Source organism: Corvus brachyrhynchos, unplaced genomic scaffold (genome assembly GCF_000691975.1).
Source record: "Corvus brachyrhynchos isolate BGI_N302 unplaced genomic scaffold, ASM69197v1 scaffold83, whole genome shotgun sequence".
NCBI classification, from domain to species: domain Eukaryota; kingdom Metazoa; phylum Chordata; class Aves; order Passeriformes; family Corvidae; genus Corvus; species Corvus brachyrhynchos.
Window position 1 is genome coordinate 1,241,924 of NW_008238464.1, and position 26,506 is coordinate 1,268,429.

Below are 26,506 nucleotides of genomic sequence, written 5' to 3' on the forward strand. Positions count from 1 at the left end.
GCAGCCATGGATGCTCATCCCTGGGAGCATTCAAGGCCAGGCCGGATGGGGCTTTGAGAAACCTGATCTAGTTGAATGTGTCCCTGTCCGTGGCAGGGATGTTGGAACTAGATCACATTCAAGGTTCCTTCCAACTCAAACAATTCTATGATGCAACGTGTAAGCCTGATGCTGTTAGAACTTGTGCACTTGCTCCATCCATAACAAGCCATCCATAACCTTGATGGTCGTGTAGCGGGGTTATGTAAGCATCAGGCAGTGGCCTGCAAGAAATCAGACATACCCTGGAGGTGGTGAAAAAGAGCATTCAGATGCTGGTGACACATCAAGTCAAATGGAATTAGGTGGGCAGGGAACTAAAACAATTGTATTTCTGATCTGGATTTGATCCAAATTGGTGATCAAGATATGTTTTCACTCCTGCTGCCCACACTGGGCAAGGGCAGATTGAGTCTGTGATGCCTACAAATCCCAACTACCTTTGTAGCAGTGGGGAGGGGTGTGTGTGTGTGTGTGTGATCAGGAGAATCAGCCAGTGGAAACCTAGTGCTTACTGGAAAGCAGCCAACAAAGGCTCAACAAATAGCCTGGAGGAAGAAAAGTGTTTTAGAATATAGATAAAATGTAAAACAATGGGAGAGGGCAAGAAGGAAGGTTAAAAATGACAAGATGGCATTATGAACATCACATGCCACATCTCCACCATTAAAAATCAGTATCAAGCTACTCAAATTTACACAAAGACGTATACACAGACACATATGGTGGGAATGGAGGCAAGAGCTGGAAAGTGCTTTTCTTGTCACTGTTGGCCCATGTAGATGCTTCCCCCTGAGGGGTGAAAAGTCAGCTTTTGGAAATATCAAATATACCAAATTGTATGGTGTCTTAAATCAAAACATTCATCACCAGACTACCTCTAGGAGAGGACTGGGGTTAAGACACAGCAATTTCCCTTCTAATTTAGCTTGCATATAGGAATCCTCTCTGTTAGGAGAGGCTGGGGCTGCCCCATGCTGGACACTGCTGGTCCCAGCCAGCTTCAGTGACCCACTGAAGCCACAGCTGAGCGGCAGTGAAGAGTGATGGGAAAAGACCTGAGAAAGAGCCCTGTGAGGACCAAAGTCAGGGAAGGAGAGGAGAAAGAGCTGAAGCAGTTTCTCCCACAGCTGTGGAGAGGAACTATCCACACTGCAGCCCATGGAGGACCCACAGTGCAGCAGATGAATATTTACTGAAGGAAACTGGAGACCATGGAGAGCCCATGCAGGAGTAGGTTCATCCTGAAGGACCGCAGCCCATGGAAAGGACCCACACTGGAGTGGAGGAAGTGCAAGGGGGAAGGAGCAGAGGAGAGCTGTTATGGACTGATTGCAAATCCCTGTTCCACATCCTCTGTGCATTGCCCAGCATGGGGAGGAGGTAGAGGAGCTGAGAAAGAAGCAGTGGAATACTTTGGCCTGGGACAAGAAGGGTGGTGGAGGTAACGTTTTTAATTTTTGTCTTTATTTCTTAACACCCCCAATCCATTGGCAATAAATAAAAACTTTTTCTCTGAGTCTGTTTTGCCTGTACCAGTAACTGGCAAGGGATCTCCCTGTCTTTACCTCAACTCATGAGCTTTTTCACGTATTTGTTCCCCCTGTCCTGTTGAGGGGAGGTAGTGAGCAGCTGGGTGGGCATCTGGCAAGTGGTCTAGCTCAACTCAACATGATTTTATTCTTAAAGCAGGTCAATCAGTGAAAAAATCCAACCAAGCCTGGTTTAATCATAGCTGTTTCATTGCAGTGAGTGGTCATACCCAAACATGACTCCTAGGACTTTGTTATGTAATCCTTTTAGTCAGCACCATCATGGCAGCTAGAAGACATGATTTTCCTCACCTCATTTCCAGCTGCTTTTTAAGAGCCCCTGTCAGAGACAGCTCTTCTCTGTTGGCTAAACTGCTTGTGTTGCAACTTCCTAATTCATTTAATTATGGGCTACCTGAAACATGCAAAGGATTTTGCTGCCCAGGATGATTTTGACTGAAACTGCCTTAGAGCACATTCCCACGAACAGCTCCACTGGCATTTCTGACAGGACAGAAACCTGGTAGGGGGAAGGAGGCCAGGGAGTCAAAGATGGGGAGTGTGGGCTGCAGATAGAAGAGGCTATAGTTGGACTTTGACTCCTGTTCTGCCTTTACTGGTGATGTAGCTATTTCCTCTGTAGCCTGAACTTCCAGACATATCATCATGATTTTACATTTTGTGGGCCGGGATTTACTGTGTGTTTGATTTAGGACTGGAAAAGCTGTAACTTTTTTACAGAAAATGAGTTTACTCTACTAGGATATTTGTTTCTAAGGTGACAGCCACGAACTTGTATCGGTGAATTTCTACAAGAATCTACAAGAACTCTCCATGTTCTCTCCCTGATGTCCCTGCTCACTGAACACAATTATCACAGATACATAATTATCATAAGACTAGGAATGAAGGGAAGACCTTGAGGACAAGTAACTGGGAATTAACACCTCTGAAGATCAACATCACATAGAAGAAGATTATGCTTTCTTAATTTTTTCAAGAACGGTGTAAGCAAGGATGCTTTTCTTCTCTGGGAAGTTGTCAGTAGGGAAGAGATGAAATACTTTGAGTCTCACAAATTACTAGTACTTCTTCCTTGTCCTTCAAACTGCCTCAGAAACTTCAAAAGTCTTTAAGAACGAACCAAACCTTCCTTTTCCAGTACAGTTACACAAATAAAAGATCCAAGGTAAAAGAACAAAACCCATGTTTTCTGAATACTCTGGAAGCAATTTGCTACCCTTTCTTATCCTGTATCTGTCATCTAGGTCAGGTCAACCTGTCCAGGCTGGAATGGGATTTGGTGGAGTGGAACTCCGACCTATTTGTTCCATAATCCTATATCTCCCATTAATCTTTTAATTAATTCTGTGCCATTGTTCCTGAGTAGAGTTGACAAATGATTTTAAAAACACAACCACCTATCCCAAAGAGCAATGAGATGTGAGAAAGAGTGATAGGCTTGAAGAATGGTCTAATCTTGGTTTTCCTTCAGGACTAGTCAGTATTTGTTCTGCAAAATCTCTCCTAGTCCAAGATTTAACAGAAGAGAAGGTCATGTACCTCACCTGCCAGAGGAAGTCCCTGATGTTGGTAGAACACTCAAGCCATAGGTTTTGATTAAATTGGCCCTCTTTCAATATCCCTGTGTAGGTCAACACAAAGCAGTATTTTTCTTAGGTCAATACTTTATCTGATCCTGTTATATTAAATTGGTCGACTGAAGGACCAAAACAATGTTATTATTAACCTTTCTCTCTCGTGTCCATGACTGCATTAAAAAAACCCAGTGACCCAGTAAAGAATTTGAAGAAAGTAACAAGATGCCCACTATTTTTCCTAGTTGGTTTTATTCTTATTAAATACACAACTGTGAAACTGTGTAACAGTTTCAGATGTCTATGTCAGCAAGCTGCATAATTTAAATAAAAATGTTTGAAAACCACTTAGTCCATTTTAAGTTAGTAACTTCTCCCTCACAAAGCTGTTTCAAGTTTTGTTTCTAATATCAAAGTTTAATTAGTTCTTGAGTGCAGTCTTCATGTACTGTCCTAATTCTGTGACAATGAGCAAAAAGTGCAGCAAAAACCTGAAAATAAAGAAGTCCAGTGCCACCCAATTAGATGTAGCTATAAATCCCCAAATTACTAGGGCAAGAGGCTGCAAGTGTTATTATATGAGACACTTTTCTTCAAGGTAACTGAAGAGTAAGAAAGGGTCAAACAGCAAAAACATACAGAAAGGATAAGAGAATTGAACACTCTAGAGAATTTGGTGAAAAGACACACAGTACAGTACATTCGGTAAGAGTGAATGTTGAAAAACAGGACTGAACAGCATTGTTGAACTACATTGATAAAGACTAAAGCTAGATTTCTTATCCTTTCTTTTGGTATGTGACTTACGGAGTTTTCCAGCAGTGCTTGAAACAAGGCATTGAACAACAGTAAACAGATTTTATTATTTTTTTTTAAGTACAGTACTTAATTCTGCAAACACCTCTGCTGCTTCAGAATACAGAACATCATTATATTGATATGACAACAGCACACTGACACGTTGTGATGAAATTTGGTTGCTGTAGTGTGAAACACTCATACTGACATTTCACCCAGTGAGCAGTGTTTCACTGCTAAAGAATACATGTGGCAAACCAGTGCAAACTGCAGGTGTCTGTGTTTCAAAGAACAAAAGACAGGTCATCCCTGAGTAATCTCCCTGATCTAGAACTAAGAAACATAGTGCTATGACAGTTCAGGTAAAGTCATCATTAAACAACTTTCAAAGAAGCACCAGTTTCCTGTTCTGTAAGCTCAGCATAAATGGAAAACATGTTTTCACATGCTCGTCTGAAAAGTCCTCATTTTCTACTGAAAACTCAAGCCCATCTGATACAAATCTGGTAAGAACCAGCTTTAGCATATGCAACTCACATGCACAGGAGGGATGAATTCTAGCAGTCAGTTCTACAGTTTCCTGACTTCAGTTTACTTTTTTTTTCTTTTGATGGAAACAGAGACCACCACTCCTCTGCAGTTTGCATGGTTCCTTATTTAGGAATAAGTGATGCGGTCAAACTCTTACCTCCTCATACACTCCAGAGCCTGAGTGAAGACCTGTGGAGCCATTCCATGTTCATGCTGTAGGATCAAACACTGCTCCAGGGTGACCGACATGGCAGTCCTATCCTTGGCACTTTTACAGCTCGTAAATCGAACACCATTAAGTCTGCGGCATATCTAGAAATGGGATATACAGTCCATCACTTCTTCTACATGCATAACCTTCTGTCAGAGAGAACACCTGTACTTCCCCTTAGAGAGACACAAATGTTGTGTAGGGCTTTGATGTCAAAGTTAGTCATCTTTCAGAGAGCAGAACTTCACTGCATTGAAGGGAAAATTCTGATATGGAAAATACATTTTATCTCCCCATGTCCCATTCTAGAGGAGGTCTAGCCTGGCAGCATTTCCAAGCTACATGCCAGCAAATGAAGAAATTCAAACATATCAGTAATAAAAAAGTGGAAAATACATATGCATACAGCTGAACTATTCAGACACTTAGATGAATAAATACCTCAGCAGCTTGCCAAAGGATATCAACATTCTTGTTTTTCCTTGCATGTACATTTTGTCCCAGGAATCTTAACAGTTCAGGCAGGCACGTCTGACTACGAGATCGAGGTAGACCTATAAAACAAATAAAACCGACGCCACTTCTTCTTCTGTATTCAACAGATCTTTTACAAAGTGTTTATATATGCCTGTTGCAAACACACTTGCGTTTTCTTGAAACTATCAAAGCTTAGAACAATTATTCAAGTTCTGAATTACTTAGTACCATCAACAAAACAAATTCAAGCTTAATTAAACTTTATTGGAAATATAAACCCCAGTTATTTAAAACTTCAGGAACTCAGAATCTAATAGCAATATAATAAGAGAATGAACAAAGGGAGTAAGATTGGTATAGTATTTTGGTTTGTGTGTCACAGAGGTGACAGCAGAACATGCATGTCTTCAGAGAAACTCTGAAGCTATTGTATATACTGCTCACATTTTTTATTTTAAATTTGCAAGCTGGTCAGCTTTCAGTTACAAGGAACACCCTCTTTGACAGGACGCCTCATTTTCATGATCTGTTTATTAATATTTCACTAAGTGGAAATAAAGTAGTGGAAATTTTTCAGAGCACTTTCAGTACTCATCTTCTGTGTTTGAATTGTTGCACACCATCTCTTACATATGTAGCAAGATACTCCAGACAATCAGTTACAAGTATTCAACAGGATGTCTTTCTTATTGTTTCTTTTTTTTTAAAGGCGTAACCACAGAGAACACCAACTAAAGCTGTGACTGAATAAATAAGGAGGTATGCACTGCAAGAGATGACATTGTGACAAAAAAAATCCTACCTGAGTGACAAATGAGGTTTTATTTTAGGCCTACTTCTCACAGCAAATAGTATGTTAGACTAACCTGACCTCCTCCTACAAGAAGGTGATGCGGTGAGTAGATGAGGGAAGGCTGTGGACATTGTTTACCTGGACTTTAGCAAAGTGTTTAACGCTGCTTTCCACAGCAGTCTCCTGGACTAAGTGGCTGCACATGGCTTGGTAGGACATACTGTTCACTGGGTAAAAACCACCACCTGGATGGCCAGGCCCACAGAGTGCTGGTGTGGGTCCCCAGGGCTCAGTTCTGCAGCCAGTCCTGTTTGATATCTTTATCAAGGATCTGGAGGAGGGAAGCAAGTGCACCCTCAGTCAGTGGCAGATGGCACCAAGCTGGGCAGGAACGCTGATCTGCTGGAGGGCAGGAAGGCTCTACAGAGGGATCTGGACAGGATGGATCAATAAGCCAAGGCCACTTTTATAGAGTTTAGCATGACCAAGTGTCAGGTCCTGCACTTGGGTCACAACAACCCCAGGCAGCGCTACAGGCTGGGGACAGAGTGGCTGGGAAGCTGCCTGGTGGAAAAGGACCTGGGGGTGCTGGTCCACAGCATCTGAATATGAGCCAGTGTGTGCCCAGGTGGCCAAGAAGTCCAGTGGCATCCTGGCCTGTGTCAGCAATAGTGTGGCCAGCAGGACCAGGGCAGGGATTGTTCCCCTGTACTCAGCACTGGTGAGGCTGCACCTCAAATCCTGTGTTCAGTTCTGGGCCTCTCCCTGTAAGAAGGGCACTGAGGTGCTGGAACCTCAGTGGTGTTCAGAGAAGGGAAACTGAACTGGTGAAGGGTGTGGAGCACAAGTCTTATGAGAAGCAACTGAGGGAGCTGGGGCTGTTTAGCCTGGAGAAAAGGAGGCTCAGAGGGGACCTTATTGTTCTCTACAACCACATGAAAGCCAGGGGGGCTCTTCTCCCGGCAATCAGCAACAGGACAAGAGAAAATAGCCTAAGCTGCACCAGGGAGTTTTAGATTGGATGTTGGGAAAAATTTCTTCACTGAAAGAGTGGTCAAGCACTGGAATAGGCTGCTCAGGGAAGTGGCTGAGTCACCATCCCTGAAGGTATTTAAAAAATGTGTAGATGTGGCAGCTGGGGAGACAGTTTAGGGGTGGACTCGGCAGTGCTGGGGAAACAGTTGGACTTCATGATCTTAAAGATCTTTTCCAACCTAAAAAATTCTACATTTATATTCTATAATTAACAATTTTGTATCTGTCCTGGTCTTGTCTGCTTAAACTCTACACCTAGAAAGTAAGTAATACCTGTAAACAAAAAGAGGGTACAGGCCATCTCCTCTTTCTAAAGACAAGGAGAGCTAATACAACAAGGACAAGGAGCTAGTGAAGCAAAGACTAATTAATTTCTTAGAAATTCTGCAGATCTTAGAATTAAGAACACAGGGACAAGGACAGTGAATAAAGAATCAACTTTTCTTGTGGACTGTTCTTGAAGGGAACATTTCCTACAATCTGCCAACAGATACCTCACTGGGCCCTTTGTCCCCTAGAATGATCTGTAGGGTTTTCCTTTTGCCTACCACAGACTGCATCACTGGGCATAATCACCTGGTTTGCAGTTAAATGTAAATGCTATTCTCTGTTGACAAGGGTTCAGAGAAAAGTAGATGTCACTTTGTATATCCTCAATATCACCACAACTTTCAGGAGAAAAAAAAAAGGCAAAAGCTAAAAGATGACTGGATCAAACATAAGAGGTTTGGGGAAGAGACAAGCAAAATTAAAGAGGAGAGGAAGGAGCTGAATGGGAATTACTATTATGAAAGACTAGGCAGAGACATGAACAAAATTCATTTTAAACTGATTAATTTTTGAATCTTACAAGAAAATCTGATTCTAGACTTCTATACAATAAAAAAATTAAATTTTGCAGCTAACAATCCAGACTATTAATTATGCAGGATTATGAATGCCTGGATGGAGGGAAGCAGGTTCTGCTCTCAGCCATATCAAGAACATTCAGAGTAACTGGACGTGCAATAACACACTCCACAGATAGAATTCTTAACTATCCTGTTGCATGCTGTTGCATTTGAATTTCTGGAATAAAATTGCAACAAATTGTAGGACACATGAAATAACCTTACAAGAGATTTGATAGCAATAATAATGAATTGATGAATTTTCACCATTTTTTGTGGTCACATGTAAATAACACTTATGCCACCGCCTTCTCAAAAAAACCCCAAGCAGTAACAAGCAAATTAACCAGTAAAAAAAAAAAACCAGTAAAATCAAAGCTTGTAGCTATTGTCTCTCTTCCAGGCTCTCTGCTGTTGGCTGCGGATGCAACAATTATAGGAAAGTGCCAAAGGAAAAACAGAGGGAAAGTCACTGATTTCCTAAAAACTGGCAGTTGCTCTCTGTGCAGGTTTTATCTTAAGTGCAGGGAACATCACCAAAAACTGCACATAAAAGTGCTGCTGCTGCTAGAACCTGTCACTTTTACACCTTTACCTTACAACAATCTCACTGCCTAGCTGGATGATTACACAGTACACACTGCCACTTAGAAAAAGATGTAAAAGTAACCTTAAAAAGGAAAGTTAATCAGTCTGACCTTTAAACCTCTTGAATTCGCTCTACTTAGTACTAAAGTATTTAAAAAGAGTTGCATCGTTTCTTGGAGGTTACTAATGCTGGTGTATCATCGACATTTACAAAACCAACGTAAAGCAAACAAATGAAAAAATCAGCCTGAATTGTGCTGTTCAACCAAATTTATCATTAACTACAAAATACTTACAATCATCAGGCAAAACTTCCTTGAACTGCTCAAAATATGAATTCAACCGCACTAAGCTTTCCATGTTAATTATTTCTTGCAGTGAGGTGTCTCCAAACCTGTAAAAGGAGAAGGAAGGAACAATTAAGCCCAGGGTAAAATGTTTCTCTTCTTCTTTGAAACAACTGCTCTTGGCAATATGTAAACCAAAAAACAGTTTAAAGATCAATCCCAGGAGTTCCCTAACCATTCAAATGCCAGGTGAAATGTAACAGAGAACTGTTGTAATGACTCATTACAGAGAAAGGAAATATATGAATGTGAGGGGGAAAAAGGGAAGGAAGGTATACAAAAAATCTTGTGGAAAATAGTATTTTAAAATCTTTGGCTTTCATGTCTCTCTTTCAATATTAAATTCCTACCTGGCAAATTGTTTTACCTAAATTTAAACTTTTAATAATGAATTTACTAGTTAGTTCATAAACCAATAATAACAACCACAACATCAGTAGGTAGGACTGAGAATGTTGACTTCATGTATGTAAATGAAAAATATGGATCCAGGAGTAATAAACCATGAATAAATATTGCCAACAATGCCCTGATTTATCTCATCTAAATATCTACATACACAGATGTACACACAGAGTGCTGACATCTGTAACTGTGCTAGTCATCTTGGGCTTGCTTTGTAGGAAACAGAGGACAACAGTAATTTCTGGAATGCTTTTGTTAGACTTTTTCTTGCTGTCCACCACCACAGTGCACACTTCAGCCTGGTACCGAGGCTGCTGTCACAACATGCATGTGCCTGACATTGCTGGAGTTCTCCATTAGAGCAGTGCTCTGTCAATGTACTCTTTACAGGATATGGCCACAATAGAGGGAATCTGCTAGCTCTTCCAGAACCAAACAGTTTCACTAGAAAATATAATTACGTAATTATGCTTTTCAGCTTTACAATAGCATTGTTGCATTACATAAATACTGCAAGGCTATGTTAAAACAGACGTACACCTTGCCAATTATCCTGGATTTTGACAGTGACCAGGAGAGGGAGTCTCAGGGAGAGTGCAAAACCAAGACAGCAATACGCAGCAATACTCAGAATGACCTCTCAGCCTCTAGTGATCTGTCACTCAGAGAGGTCTTAAGTCACAAAGAGCTGTGTGCTAAATAGCCCTTGACAGATCTCCTCAGTGTCAATTCACTTCTGAACCACATAAACCCGCACTAGTCTCAAACCCATGAGGTAAGGAGCTTCACAGTTACGTGGTATATAAAGGACCTCCTTTTGTTTGGCATTTGACGGATTCATTTAGAACAGAGTACTCTTGTTTGTGTACTGGAGAAACTGAATCGCTGTTAGTTATGCAAGAGTGCAATTCCACAGCAACGTAGTTCCACTGCTGAACTGCCAGTAAGGCTGAGCTTGACTGACTGGATACCTACTTCTCTGCTAGGGTTTGCTGCTCATTGATTCCCACGTTGAAAAGAACAGGCTGAACCCTCAGTAACATTCCACTTTGAATCTCACGCGGCAACAAATCAAACAAGGCGCTTGGCAGGGGGATCCTCACATTAAATCCGTCACTGAGAACAGATAAACAGCTGTTAGACACGGGGATCAAAAAGCTACATTCCAAGAATATGTGATTTATCTAAAGAGGGATAACACCTAGAATATAACATAACCATTAAAAAGCAACTATCAGTCAAAACTGACTTTAAAGAACTGCCACAACTTGCTTCTAGTCAGAAAATCTATTCTAGTTCAAAAACAAACCCGCAGCAACCTGTAATGTTGCATTTATATCCTCATGGACATTCAAATAAGATCTGCCAGTATCCTGACAATAGCTGATTTTGCTCTGCTCATTAGTACTGCAGTTCTTCTACAACTTGGGTAGAAAAAGCAAAGTTTTGGCATGTCCCCATCTCATCAAGAATAAAGTATATTTATTGTTTTTTACCGATTTCCAGTGATGACTGGCAGCATGTCAGTAGATGTGTTTGATGTAGCCTGAGTTACTTTAAAGGTTACATTCCTCAAGTCCATGATTCCCAAACTCATGTCCTCCAGCATTGCCAACTCCTCACCTAAATCCAAGAGGAAAAAGTGAATTGTAATTACTTGTTATGCACAACTTTCCTTTGTCAATTTGATGACAATAGTAGATCATCGCTCCATGAAGAAGTTCCACAGATGAAGAGGTCCTGCAGCTCAGGCCTCCCCTTTGACCTAGAGACAATGCCATGACTGATTTTTTGAGTTCAGCAAGTTTAGAAAATACCATTTACCTAGAACAGTCCAGACTACTGTCCTTCAAGTAGTTTATATGCTGATTTTCCAAGTTAGATGATGCTAGTAAGTACTTTTCAGCATTGTCAGAGCCATGATACCCTTTGTACTGGAGAAGCTACAAGGTATTCTGGATTTGTCTGGAAAAGCATTCCCTAACCAGCATCCAGACAGCTTTTGAGACACAGGAGTGAAACACTCCTGAGTGAAGTACTTTCCCTTTTTATATTCTCTCTTCAATCACACATTGTGCTGCAATACTACACAAGTTTCAAGAAAATTCAAAAAGTGAATTTTGGGCAAAGTTTCTCCCAGCTTACCAAAACTTTAATCCATTTATTTTCTGAAAAAACCCAAAGACCACTGTGATACGTTTTAGCCTTTCTTAAACCTTTGGCATTCTATTATAAAACAAATACACTTTATCTTTTAGATATTCAAGTAAGAGCAAATAAATTCAGAGTTGTTAGATATTAAGTACTTCAGCTATAATCTATCTTTGCATTTTAATTTTCAAAATAATTTTATAGCTGAGCTGCAAAACACTCAGATCCCATTGTAGCCAATCAAATGCAGAATTTGCTGACTCAACAGCTAATCCCACCCACTGGCCTCGTGCCTTTACCATAAGTGCTCAGCAGGCTCTCAAACTGTGCCAGCAAGCCAATGGTGTAGAGTTGTCTTAGAAATCCGTCATCATGCAGGCAGTTCCTCAGCTTGATAATGAAACCACAAATGAGTGCTGTCAGCTGTGAGAGAGGAAACAGACAAGAATGAAATGATTCAAGATAAAAGAGGTTCTTCAGCCCCAAACAAAAATGATAGCATGTATAAGAGGTGCCATAAAATCTGTCAAACAGATGCTCTTTTCCCTTAAACATCACTCTTCCTTGCAGCTGAAGAGAGACAACCAACCAATGAAAACCCAAAACATTAAAAAAATCAGATTCAGGGCATGCTGCCTTCATCTGGCAAGCTGTCTCAAAATGGGGCTGCTGTGGATCTCACACCTTTTTGTTTTCTGAACACGATCACTTGTGGTAGGGTCTACAACTTAGGAATTACAAAAATTTCTCCTTAGAGAATTGTTTTAGTTTTAGACAGAAAAGCAACACAGCTAGTTCCAAGCCAAGAATTTTGATATTTGGTATGAATAAATTACTGCTTTTCAAAAATGGCATTTGAGAAAGCTTAAAAATGCAGTATCTGTTTGCATTATGCAGATTCAAACTCTGGTGTTACAAGATATTCAGCACAAGATCCTGAACATCTAGTACTAAGGGCAGTACTATGATCTAAGATTAATTCTAGTCTTAATTCACTGTCAGCAAAGGTATTTCCCAGGTTATTGCCCTACACTATGTACACAGGTGTATGACTTTGTTATAGAATTAAACAGAAGAGAATAAAGTTCTGATCATGATAGGTAAACATACTCAAAGTATTGAGTTTAAAAATTATCTGCAATATGAGGTGGGTTTTATATAGGAAAATTCCCTCATTTTATCCTGATGAGATCACAGATTCAAAGAATCATTAAGGTTGGAAAAGACCTCTAAGGTCACCAAGTCCAACCCAGCACCACCACCATGTACACTGCTAAACCATGTCCACAACTGCCATATCCACACATTTTTTAAACACTTCCAGGGATGTGACTCCACTACTTTCCTGGGCAGACCACTCCAGAACTTAACAACCCCATCCATGAGAAGTTTTTCCTAGTATCTAATGTAAATCTCCCCTGGCACAACTTGAGGACATTTCCTCTCATCCTGTCACTTGTTTTACATTTTTGATATTACATTTTGGGACAAAAGCCCTGCCAAATGATGTCCAGGAAATAAACTGTTTGAAATAAATGAACAGGATAGTGATTTCACAGGAAAGTGATTTCACACTATAGAAGTATAGAGGGCAGAAGAAATTTTTTTCTCTGGGCAGTGGAAATTTTTTTAGTGCAGTGTCTGCACCTGCTAGTCAGTGTCTGACACAAGAGATGCCAGCAGGTGCAGAAACAGAACTTCTAAGAAAAAAAACCCAGAACTAATTTCTCTTCCCATAGCTGGGCTTCTCTCCTTAGATACCATATGTCCTGTTGGGTTTCTCAATGCAGAAAACAACAAAAGGTAACTGAGGGAGTACACTTGCTACTCACAGACCTTTTTGCTCCCCTCTTTCACATCTTACTTCTGCTTTAGCTTGGAGACATTGGAAGGCAAAGGTTGTTTCTGTATACAGCAGTATATTTTCACTAGTTCTGGGATAATTTTTGTTTTCAATAGGAAATGTGTATCCAAGGGGACACCTAATTTATGTATTGTCAAATGCATGTAAGTAACCAGTAAAGACAGGATAGCACAGCTTGTGAGGAGAAATCAGTGTCAAACCTGGGAAGAGTTCTGATAAATTCTGGAAAGAGTAATCTTTCATATTTCATAGAAACCCCACCAAACGTGGAAGTGAAATCAAATCATGCATATTTGCTTGCTTACAGTCTGGCAGAAGACAACATCCCTGCGATACTGAAGGCTCAGGCAGAGCCCTATTGTCGGGGCACTGTCCTGCATTAATAAAAAGACCATGGCTTTCTTTGCCTTGTCACTCATCATGGCTACGCAGTCAGTGAGTGTGGTCAGCAAGGGATAAAGAGCTTCGCTCCATTCACCTGGTTAAAAGAAAAAAAGAATTAGCAGCAGTGGAAGCACTTTATTTGAAACCAACACACATTAAGAAGAAACTTCCTGTTTCAAGTCAAAGTTGTTGATAATTCCCATTTAGAACTCACTTTATTTTGGCAGGATTGTTACTCCCTGCTTTGTAATAATTAAGTAATCTTACAGTGTAGTTATTGCATGAGGAAAATATGGAGAATCTGTAATCTGTAAGGCTGTTATGACTTTCCATGTAAAAGTTAGCAGAATTTGTGCCCACACAACAAGCTGTACAATAGCTGATTAGGAAATCATAACAGAAACATGAATAACTATATACAGAAGTGTATATAACTGCATGTTCATGTTCAAACAAACCCTTTCACTGCACGCACATGGACAGACAGTAAGGAGCCTATTGTACTACAGAAATAGGGACCATCTGCTTAACCATTTCTGTCAATGAGATTCTCCCAAATATCTTGCCTTTTGAATCTCTAGGCTCATAAGTGTATCATTCAACTGCCCCACCACCTTATTGATCCTTATTGCACCTCAGTGAGGCAAGATGATGCTCATCTCCTATTTGCAGCTAAGATTAATAAGGCGGAGAGGTGAGAAATTAATGTAGGTACTCTTTTAAGTGTTTTCTGTCTCCTGAGTGGTTTTAAAGGCTTTAAGCTAGCTAACAAGAAATACTAAATATAGTGATTTAGATGGGAGTCATACAGATTCTTGGAAGTAGTTTGGAGCTTTTCTTCCACTGAAATACAGAAGATATGACCTAGAGGGATTCTCTTCAAGGTCCTGCACAGGAAGCACAGAAATGAAACTGAATTGTCCAAGTCCTATTTTGGTACCCCAAATATTGTGCCATTCCTTTTCCTTAAGAGACTACTCAGCCTTAAAATATCCCACATGCTCAGTTCCTTTTCTTTCCTTATTTCATCTTTCATCTTAATCAATCACCAATTTAAAAAAAAAAGCATTTCCATGAGTTTACAAAAAATTATTCAGATGCCATACCAAAACTCATTCTCTCTGCAACATAAGAAGAATACAGAGCAGGGCTTTGGTTTTGCCCTCCTTAACATAAGGTTGAAACAGAAGAACACTTCTCTTTTTAAAGGGAAGGACAATATGTTTTATTTTTTAGAAGCACCAGAGCTCACAAACAGCTCACACACAACTCCCACCCCAGCTGGCTGCAGGAACAAGGCAACATACAAACCAGAACCTGCATGAATGAGACACTTGAAGCCCCTGAAAGGAAATTGTTTGGGATTTTGACTCAAAGGCAGAACTAAGAGTCAGTAATAATAAGTGTTCCTCTGATAACCAGCCAAAGAGGGGAGCTCTGGAAGTCTGCTAACAGAAACATATCTGGCAAGATTAACAGAACTATCCTTTTGGCTTTTGTTCTATGCAGTAGATAGATAACCTAACAAACTACACAAAGGGGAAGTTGTTTGACTCTGTTCCATTGCCTTAAAAAAAAGCAGGAAATGTCAAAAGAACAGGCAAGGATTCACAGCTTAAATTCTATTCAATATTTTATCTCAATATTAGTCGATGCCATAACATGGCCTTGTGAACACTTAGCAAAATACAGATGACACTAACAGTGTTTCTCTTACTGCATTTAAGAGCTTTTCCATAAACAAATGAGAATGAGAAAGAGAACTGAAAGTATCTTCCAGCACATCATCTCATTGTCTGGTTGTACACACATGTATATATTTACTAACTCAGTGAGGATTTAAAACTGTAGTGTGTCTGACAGCACCTCATTTGAAAGATATGTTTATCTCTGGTAATCAAAAAGTACACTGCTGAAGATAATGCAATTAGCAGATGGGGTTTCTTCTCCCAACATTCACATACAATGCAGAGGCTCGTCTGGGGTGGTGAGCAAAAATCCTCTGTGCTTTGTATTCTCTTGGTTTAAAATTCTTGCCATGAAAGAACAAACCCTTGTCAGTCTGCAAAGTTCTAAATTATTTTTGCTACTTACTTCACAGAGGTGTCACCTGTGTTCTTTTATTTTTTAGTCAATGGTAGTTGTTATCAACAGCAAACTGGAATAAAAGGAATTGCACTCCCAGTCTCAAATTAGGCTGGAACAAGGTAGGGATGTTGGGAAGGCCTACAAGTTTGCATAGCAAACTTTTGCTGACTATATACTACTGATTATTTCATAAAAAAATAATGTCTTATTAAGAGAACCAAATACATAAAGCTTGTAGGACATAATGTCAGGTGGGAAAAGTTCTTGCATTTTTCACCCTAAGGGTCTCTCTTCTCCAGAGCAATAAAAATATTATTAAAACAGCTATCCTCCAGGGCCTTAAAAAGATATTTTTAGTCTTTTCATATTAAGTACAGAAGGAAGAAGGTTAACACTGGGATGAGACTCCTAAATTCTGTATCCTGAAACATGAGACTTGCAATCCCAAATACTACTTGGTGTGCACCCACAACAGAAATTTTCCATCAGCCTTGTTGACTCCTCCATGTTCTGCTCAACTTCTCATCCAGAAAGACCAGCTCAACAGCCCGTGTGAAAGGGCATGTCTGAAATGCCACACTCCCACAGACTTCAATGACATTTGGAATAGGCCTCAAACCACTGTCACCTACATCAGTTTGCTAAAACACATCAGCTGGAGAAATCAAAGAGGCCATGAACATTCGCTCTCCCATATCTGGACATACAAAATGACCAGATACCCCCTGCACTCTTAGGAAATAATAACTTCTCAACAGCTTAGGTAACTCACGTGGTGTTGCAAAGCACTGCCATTTCAAAATGGTCCATCTTAAAGCAAGGCACTTGTTCAGTTAACTATGAACAAACCCCTGCAGTTTTCAGAAGAAGCAGAAGCCATGAATGCACATACCTGGGGCAGATTCTTCCGGAGTAGGGCTGCAATCTGCACAGAAATGGAGGGGCAACATGCATGATTAAGGAGCAGCAACACAGTCTAAACACAAGCAACTCAAATGCTCAATGCCAGGGTTCTCAAACATTTTCACTGAGTGAAGAGGAGCTCAGCAGAAATACTCTGTTGCCCATAGGTACCGAGGGCATGGGCACCTCCTCCACTCCATTGTTCTGATCAGAGGAACACCTGGATGGGGACTTGGAGGAAAGCCAGTACCTGCTAGCTCAGAGGCTTGCTGTGGATTACCAGCAAGTGCACTGTCAATCCCCAGTGATCCACAGGGCACAATTTGAGAACCACTGGTTTACTGCAATTATAGAGTATGCTGGCAGTAAGGCTGCTAAACAGAAAAGACCAGCAGTAAGTTCAATGCACTTAACAGAAAATGACATTAAGGCACCCACAATGCAAGAGTGGTAAAAAACCAGTACCTTGCTACCTTAGTCAAATCTGTTAACAATTTCTGAGATAATTAACAGAAACATTAGAATGTATATTAAGGGCTGAAACCCCACCAGTGAAGTCTCTGAGTATTCCATACTCACTTCAGAGGGAGGATCAAGCTGTCAGATGAAAATATACAATGCCAACAGTAAAAAAATAATGTATACCCTGTTATAGCAAGTCTTGCATCAATGAAAAGTAGTTTACTAAGCTAATAGGATTTAAGCTTCTATATCTAGAGTCACTAGTCAATGAATTACAAATCTGAACATAACAACATAAAATATAAAATTCAACTAGTGTGCATCAGGACAATCATCTCAGCGAGATAATCAGAAAAAACTTCTCAGTAAATTAAAATTCATCATGTTCACTAAAGAAACGATATGTCCCCATGTGATTTTAGTAATGAGTATCTAAGCCTATAGCATATGTACATTTGAAAATATATTTTTTAAGTTTCCTTTCTACTATTTCAGGCAGTATTTTCTTTCACAAACATTCATTTCTAGAGAGATCCTCTAAAGCCCTTCAATAAAATTTACTGTCTCTCTCTTACCAGTTCTGGAACTATCTTGCTTGGCTGGTTTTGACATTGCTTTCAAAATAATTTCTGTCTGCTCTCTACTCATTTATTCAAAATTCATAATTACTAACAGGAGAAACATTAATTCTTTGAATACACAACAACAAAAAAAGTTGTGATTCTGAACTTAGAGAACCTTCAATTCTGCCCCAGGTTCTGTCAGTTAAATAGAAAGATTTTTTTTTTCCTACTTTGGAGGAAGAACAGGGAAAAGTTACAAAAATTCTTTGCACTAACAAAATCTTTGGTAAGGTCACGCAGCCAATTCCACTTTTACATGGCATAAGTGTCAAGATACAGAGCAGATTTAAAAGATCCACTGAAAATGGAAGAAAAATATTGTTCTAAGGTGTTTTCAGCATAAAATTGTCTTGGGAAAAGCTTCTGATATCACTCATCACACATATTTCCTGGGCTTTTTAGTATTAAAAATCCACAACATTTAATCATTCATGTGAATGTGCATTGAAGGTTACTGATTAAACTTACATGTAAATACATATAAAACTTCATGTAAACTAGCTAGCAAAAAAAATATTTATAGGTATCAAAGTGGTAGAAGAAATTTAGTCAAAGATTAATAGCGTACATATTCTGAAACAAGAACCTACTCTCCTATTTTTCAATAATACACAAAAATATCAGTCTAATCTAGAACATGGTTGTCTAAGATACTAAGTAAACTACATGTAACATGCAAAGCTACACAAAAAAATACTAACATTTATTTTCATGTCCTTTTTGCTTTTTTTTTCTTAAGGCACTGCCTTCCACTGCAACACTAACAATGTGATGGACATGAAGTCACAGACACACGTAAGGGACAAAGGGCCATCAAATGATAAGACAGAACAGGACAAAGGAAATGAGAACACAGATCAGTCTTTTTAGAGCTTCACTTCGCCCACCTGCGCTATTAAGTGGCCAAATCATAGTGACCACATGTAAAGAATGTGAGAGTATGTCAAATAAGTACATAAGTAAATGAAATACTGAAATTTAATTCTGAAATTTAATGCACAGCTGCCAAACTGTCAATCTAAACTGATAAGGATATATTTCATTCACATGCTCACAACTTTACACTGGGTTCAATACAACATCCAGTTGACCTTAAATTTTGAATGGATTATTCAACTAAGAGCTTGCACTGCCAATTACTACCTTCCAGCTACAAGAAGTCTAAATAATGGAATGCCTCAGCACCACAATTTGGGTTAAAATTTGCTTTGAACTCCATTAGGTTCATCTGAATTCAGCTCAATCTAATGGGACTGCTTGGGCTCCTCTCCCGTGCTTTAGCAGTCCAGCTGGGACCATCAGTTTTTCAGTAGTGCCTGAACTTGTCTCATGATTTAATTATCTGTAATAAGCTTTGATTGCTGCAAAGAAGCTGAAGCCAACAGGAAAGCTACCAGAGGTGGTGTGTCATGTGATAACCCATACAACTGCTTTACCAGCTTAAAACACACAGCGTGAAAACCAAGAGCCACTGTCATCAATGGATTTGGCAATGATTTCAGTGGGACCAGCATTTCAAAATAAGTAATGGGCTTAGCAGCTCCCAGTACACCAACAGCTCCCTCTGCCTGACATCACTGCTTAACACCACCACTGAATTAAAAACACACAGAGGGCTGTAAGGGAGGCTTAGGAATGATGCCAACACACAGGAAGAGAGCAGCAGTGGGAAGCAGTGTCTGGCATACGCACTTGTCTTGAGAGAATGGCATGCACAGGATGGTGTGGATGAAGATGGTGGTGAGGATGATGAAGGTGGTGAGGATGATGAGGTCTCATTTAAATCTTCTGGATTTATCCAGTAGGCACGACTGTCCCGATTACCTTTCTTACTAGTACTGCTGACGTCACACTGGAAAACATCTTCACAGCTGTCACTTTGCAAGCGCTCCTTCTGGAGAAGTTTGTCCACTCTCTGTATGATACACTCCAGACTTTTGTCGACGTTCAACCAAACTTTCTCCTTAAAAGAAAACATTTCTTTTTCAGTTTAAAACCAAAAGAGACGTTGGGTAACAAATCCCTTGGCAATATATTTCCTCCTGGGATTCTAGTCATAACTCCTCTGCAAAGCTTCCTCTGGGCTATTGTGGTTACAGGTGTGCACACACAAATTATGAATATATAAGTAATGTACACCAGGATGTCAACAATATGTAGTGACATGACTTGTGTGGTAAATAGCAAAGCTATTTTCTGTGTACATTTGCCAAACAATTTTAAGTTCCTCTTCCTGCACTATTATTCCAATTTCTAGATGGCACTATTGTTTACTCTTGAAATGTTTGACATAATTGTATACAATCACACATCTTTTTTTTCTCTGTAACTCAGTGAACAACAGATAAAATTACTGTATTATAATACTGTCTAAATACTGAATTAGCTTTATTTGTATCTTATTACTGTGACTTTGACTGTAAGTCAAAGTATGCCAAAATAATTACAACTAGCAAGGGTCCATTTCCAAAATGAATTGAATCTCTTTTAAAAATTGGTATTTCACAATGTTAATAATTGCTTTAATTAATGTTGATTATTTGCGAGATTTAGTTAACTTCTGTTTACTTAACACAGTGACAGAATTTACACAGTCCAATTCTCATTTTGATTGGCAGTGTGGTAAGGAAAATCATTTAAATACATGGTGCAAACAGTTTTAAAATGCTGTTCATAATCAAAGCAGTGATCAACTGCAAGTTCTAAATGGTTACAGGGGAATTTTTATAAGAGGAAGGCTAAATTGCATAGCTAGCACACACAAAATACACTTTATCTGGGAGAAGTGCAAAAGCCCATTGTAGTACGGTCAGTTTTTCACTTTAAAAGCTATTTACTTTCTCTTGGACCTCACCTTAAAAATGCTATGCACCTACTGTAACAATTTCCACTGTTTAGGAGACCCAGAAATATTTATTAAAGACTGCTTGTATTCCCATGCCAAGGAGTAACTGCCAGCAGGATAGAGACAACATCTTTGCTAGCTGACCAATACCTCCTACATACTCATCCTATGCATTATTAAAAAAAGAAAGTAAAAAGAAGAAAGTATTCATCACTCCACTATGCAAACATACCCATTCCTCTTCATGCCAGTCCACCTGCAGAGAAGATCGGCTATTTCTTCCCGTCCATCTGGCCACAAGTGTATCTTGGTCATTCCTTAGCATCACTTGTTCTCCTTCTCCAGAGGTTGGAGATGCTTTTGAAGCTATATAGTCTGGCCTTGCAGCATTCAGTCCATGTATTGAATTTGCCAACAGCTTGCAGTCACAGACTGTGACAAGTTGCCGGGTCTAAAAAGCAATAAGGCCCCACATTTTAAAAAGTTTCATTATTCCATACACAATTTATACTGCAGTTTTTCAAGGAAGAAAGAAGTAGTATTCTGTAAAAGAAACTATTGCTTTAAGGCGCCTTTAGAATACCTTTACAGAATGACCTTAAAAAATAGTATAGGATCCCAGAACACAAATGATACATTTCCAAAGTCTGTACTACCATATTAGACTTGCAATTGTTGAAAATTTCACTAAGGAATGTGCAATTCAACTTTATTTGCACTTCATTCTCCATTTGATGAAAGATTAGAACAATGTGCAGACACATGTGCAGTGCTTGAGCACTGGAATGGGCTCCCCAGGGAAGCGGTGGCAGCACCAAGCCTGACAAAGTTCAAGAAGTGTGTGGACAATGCTCTCGGGCACATGGTGTGAGTCTGGGGGTGCAGGACCAGGATGATCCTGACTGGTCCCTTCCCACTCACTGTATTCTATGATTACATAGTTCTTTTACCCCACACAACAGCTGCCACACCAGAAGGATCGAGCTTCACCCCAATCATCCTGTCCGAAATCAGAACAAGACTTAAGAGGACGGCTGAAGGTATAACCCACTATCAATGCAATTTGTTCCCTGTCTTATTTAGCCATGCTGTATTATAGGATTTCTGTAAGCCATATGAATATGAAAACTATGTGGCCTATGTGTCTACTAAAAAACCAACAAACAAGACATTAGTATGTTATATATACACATAATCCAGTTGTAGAAAATCCCACAGCTCAGTTATACACTGTACTCATTTAGAGTATTATAATAAATAATACATTTACACGAGGTCGCATTATACAAAACTGTATGCATATCCCTTCCACTGGGACAATTTACAGCAAGCTGATTTGCCACTACTGCTGTTTAGAACCTTCAGACTGGCTTCAAGGACAGAAGGGGTCAGTAAAACTGTATTTGGGGTTTTTTCTCCCTCTAAGGTTGTGTTCAGCTGTGGGTCCAGTCTGGTTTTTGTTAGCACACATCAAGAAATAACTGGTTTACATCACTATAATTCAAGCAAAGGCTGTGTCACCATTATTCCTTATTTCACCAGTGGAAAAATACAGAATTGTTTCATTAACTCTCACACAGTTGCTGCTGCTTGACAGATGACTCAGAACATTAAAAAATCCCAGGTGATTATGGAGAAAAGGATATAAAAGAAAGTGAAGAATGCACATTACTGCAATATGATGAATGGAGGGAATCAGAGGATATTGCTCTCCACTGCACTTTCAACAGGAGGTGAAGGCAAGGGTGTGGAAAGTAGGAGACAATCTAAATAAAACCAGGAACTTTTAAAGGCTGATACAATTTTTTTTTTAGGACTGTGCATGTTACAACACACTACTGAAAAAGGTAAAATAGATGTTTCAAGAAAACCTACTAAAAGCACAGACAGAAAAAAAAATACACTGTGCTTCAGCAGGGAAATGAATTATTCTCCTACCTTATCTGCTAGGATGGCAAGTGTTCTTTCAAGGCCATTAGCTGATCTATCCTTGGCAGCTCTTGAGAGCCTTTCTGCATAGTAACTGACTTGTGTTTTCAGGGTGTTGATTTGTGCAATAATTTCCTTTGCTCTAACGATGTCCTGTGGGATGTATATTATAGACTGGGAACTTGTTGAAGTGCTGAAAAAGAAAGACTGATTTTAGGGGGGAAATTGATCTAGAGGTACACACATTACAGTGGCATGCTGGGGAATTAATGTCAGACAACAAAAATTTACCTAAACTAGTGATCAACAGTGAAAGTCCAGTGGGCAATTGCACAGCAGGAACATGATCCTAGAGACTTCTCTGCCTTTACTGAAAGCATTCAGATGCAGATTTACTAATCCCTAATACCAAGGGGCTGTGGGCAGAGTTTGTACACCAGAGGGACAGTTTTGCTGAGGAGAACATGGGTGACAGATTTTGCCATCAGATACAGACCCACTGTTTGCAGAGACATCTTGCTCCATTCTCCCTCTCCTTACAACACAGATACTTCACTGAGGCCTTCACTGAGGCCTGGTTTACAAACATGCTTTATCACGTATCTACTAACACCATGAAAAGAAAATCTGTGCTCCTTCTAACAGTGAAATGCCACCCAGATCCATAATACAAACACTGTGGTATTAACAAAAAAGTCCTTTTGCTAGTATATAATTTCCTCTATTGCAGACCAGGATCAAGTTACACCAGCACAAGCAATTCTGTGATACGTAAAAAACCAACACACATCTTCAGGCTAATCCAAGGACACTGTCCTTTGTGTAGTGTCTGCTCACACACACTTAATTTACTAAACTAGGGACAAACCTATCTTTATATGGGGATAATGCAGCTACACTAAGACTGCTTATTACAGTGGAGAATAGTTTATGCCCTTTTAAGTTTAACTGTCTGCAGAAGTTGCTTATCCAATCCTCAACAGATGCTCTATAACTGCTGGAAAGAGAACAGCACTTCCAAAGATTGATTTAATCCCACCTGAAAAAGTCATTCACAAAAGCTGCCTTTTAGCTTAGAAAGTTACTCAAAGCTGAAGCTGTGCTCTTATTAAGTATGAACTATTTGGAACCAACTGACCACTACTCCCTTTGTCAGGCAAAATGCTGGGGTTTTCCTTCCCAGTAGGAAAGGTACCCAAAGACCAGGCCTTTACATCATCTCCAGCTGTGACAAGTATGATTCATGACATGGCATCAAGCATGAGGTGACACCAATTGTGTATTATCTTAATTTTATTTTTTTTTTTACAGTCATGAATGGCTTCAGCATAGTAACAGCACAGAAGAACCTACTGTTTGCACCAATCTCAGCACTGTTAAATGGAGACAGCCATGCTGAGAAGCTACATGGAGAGGAGTTTCTTTTCCAGGCACAGATACCACAGATCACAACCTCCAAGGAGTGTGAACTCCTCTGCTACCCTTAGAGCAATGCTGTTAATTTCTGCAACGTATCTGTGAGGTAGGACAGGAGGGTTGCGTGGGGCACACTTTAAAATCATGCCACAACTCCAATTCTTGTCCCTTAAAGGATATTAAGGCAAGGCAGAAGCTTAATGCCAGTATCTGCCTGAGCTCCATTACAAAAGAAAGATGAGGGATTTGTTTTGAAAGGACGTCACTCAGAACTGATTCTTGAAAGAGTTTCCCTGTTTGTGCTCTGGTCGCCCACCCAAGTGCGGCAGAGAACAACCACTCCCCAGTACTGCTATGCCATGCAGCAAATTAATCTCAGCTTTTAGGACTTTCCCTGTACTTGATTTGTGCTTTCTAGTGACTGGTGATCTTAGTGACAATTCCTCTGAGCAATTTCTTTCCACGACAGTGTGGTTAACATGCATAAAGACATATTTGGCAGAAAAGGCCATGCAGCATATTGAGATTTGATTTAGAATTATTATATTTTTAATCATAAACATTTGCTAGGATGATTGGTGGAAAAAATTTATGGTGTGAAGTTCACGTATACTTACTTTCCAACCTGCAATTGCTTTTTCAAATGAACAGCTCTCATTGTATTATAACAGCAAACTGTAACACAGACTTAAATTCTCAGTGAATTAGGGGTTCAACCTTAATAAGAGTAATTTAGAGCAGAACTTCTGCATTTTTGAACCATCCAGTAATGTCTGCTTTTGATAGCACTGAACACCACAACATGAGAAAAAATAAACAACAGTTATGTGAAAATGTTTTAAATAAAGACATGGATTACAAAAATATAAACCATGCCCAATCTATCACTATTAAGATTTTAAAATACATAGAATTATCTTAATTATCTTCCATCACTGGCAGAAAAGTTTCTCATTCCAGATAGTTTTCACTGGAAATAACAAAGGAAAAGATATAAATTCCTTGTCTTCTGATTTTCAGTTTTTTAACTTATGATCAGAGAGAGCCAGGAAACTAGCTGTTCATTGCAAACAAACATTGCAGATGAAATGAAATTCACTCACACATCATGTTCTACAAAGCAGCTACAATTACTTAGAGCACAATTAGGGATGCCATGATGCTTGACATTAAAAAGCCCTGCACACTTTAAAACACACCAGATCTCTGCCAAAGAAAAGAAAAATAAAACAACCCAGAGAACAGAAACCCTCTATAGAACCCTCAGAAACAGAAAACTCACCAACACTCCTCATAACTGCTAAAAAAACAAAAAACCAAAATAAAATTAGCAGATTGTTAGCAAATACCAAAAGCAGAAACAAAACAAAGTATGTTTGGGGAAATAACTTATTTGAGTCATTTTTTCAACAAGGTGGGTACATGAACTTGGAAGCAAAAACCCACAGATTGCCAGATGACCATGGGATGATCTGGGGAAATGCTGTGAATGCACCAAGCACAGTTATGCCAAGGAAAGGAGAAGGAACTGAATGTAACAATGAAACTGAGGAGATGGATCTCAGTTCTACTACACTCGTTTTTTTGATAACAGAGGAGTACTTAAAATGAAAGTTGTTCTTCAAATGTTGAACCTGCAGTTTTCATGGACCCAGAAGGAATAGTTCTGAAAAGCTTAGAGGAAAAGTACTGGATAGAAATTAAACTCTCCAATCAACTTAATTATTGGGTGAGGGGAAAAATAACAAATCCACATGGGAAATTAGCTATTGCAGAAGTAAGGACCACTTCAGTGGCTACTCTGACAGAAGGAGGCTATTTCAAAAAGCCATAGTAGTATCAAACAAACAGAAAGGGTGAGCCTGGCATACCAGTGTTCCCAGGTTTACATTTTCCTCTATGCCTATCCCAGTGCACTCTCTAAGACTGAATAATTACACCAGGTATTTTTGCACCAATCTTTGTATCAGTACATATCTGACTGACATTCACAGGATGCTGCTATTCATTTCTCTACTGCCAAAATTAATTCTGCAGTTGGTTCCCACGTCATTCCCTCCTCTCTATCAGCTCCAAATCCTACTAGTCCTTTCTTTGGAAGGGCATTGTCAAGGTCTCCTTTCCCCTGACTACGACTCCTTGTCCTGCTGCTCTTGTTTTCTCTCCAATGCTCCATACAGCAGCAGAAGCAATGCAGACCCTGCAGCACTCTGGTTCCTCTGGGAGCTGGAGTGGGTGCCATGTTAGCAGATGTGACCTTCCCAACTTCTGCACCTTCCTCTAGCTCACACAGTTACACTTCTACAGAGGTCACTAGGCAGTCCCTGAAGACAAAACATGGGGGTCAGGTATCCCATCTATACAGCAGAGGCCAGATTCAGAAGCCTAAACTATGCATAAACTTTAGGCAATGCAGGAAGACCTCCAGCAACAGTTTCAGAACTAAAACCATTCTGTCAACAAGGAATTTACCAATCAGGTACAGCAGGTTTCTACTAAAGAGAGCTCAGCAACAGGACCTTGAAGCTATGAGAGGGGTGAAAGTCTCCTGAAAATAATGGGTTGAAAGCATGATGTAGTGCAGCTGAGGAGGTTCA

General features: G+C 39.7%; 1 protein-coding gene across 15 annotated transcripts in view; it reads right to left on the reverse strand.

Moving 5' to 3' along the window:
* INPP4A (inositol polyphosphate-4-phosphatase type I A) overlaps nucleotides 1-26,506 on the reverse strand; it is an 85,705-nt gene that overhangs the window by 8,068 nt on the left and 51,131 nt on the right. For 5 of the 15 annotated variants that reach the window (XM_017737016.1, XM_017737012.1, XM_017737013.1 and 2 more), the window contains 12 exons: nucleotides 25,192-25,209; nucleotides 22,503-22,686; nucleotides 20,797-21,015; nucleotides 19,412-19,682; nucleotides 16,624-16,656; nucleotides 13,565-13,737; nucleotides 11,695-11,818; nucleotides 10,741-10,867; nucleotides 10,220-10,360; nucleotides 8,789-8,886; nucleotides 5,151-5,263; nucleotides 4,656-4,810 (listed from right to left, as the gene is read on the reverse strand). In XM_017737016.1, coding sequence (XP_017592505.1) covers nucleotides 4,656-4,810; nucleotides 5,151-5,263; nucleotides 8,789-8,886; nucleotides 10,220-10,360; nucleotides 10,741-10,867; nucleotides 11,695-11,818; nucleotides 13,565-13,737; nucleotides 16,624-16,656; nucleotides 19,412-19,682; nucleotides 20,797-21,015; nucleotides 22,503-22,686; nucleotides 25,192-25,209 — 1,656 coding nt within the window. Of the gene's footprint in view, nucleotides 1-4,655; nucleotides 4,811-5,150; nucleotides 5,264-8,788; nucleotides 8,887-10,215; nucleotides 10,361-10,740; nucleotides 10,868-11,694; nucleotides 11,819-13,564; nucleotides 13,738-16,623; nucleotides 16,657-19,411; nucleotides 19,683-20,796; nucleotides 21,016-22,502; nucleotides 22,687-25,191; nucleotides 25,210-26,506 lie in introns of those variants that run through there. The other 10 variants (XM_017737023.1, XM_017737021.1, XM_017737020.1 and 7 more) reach the window with 6 other exon arrangements.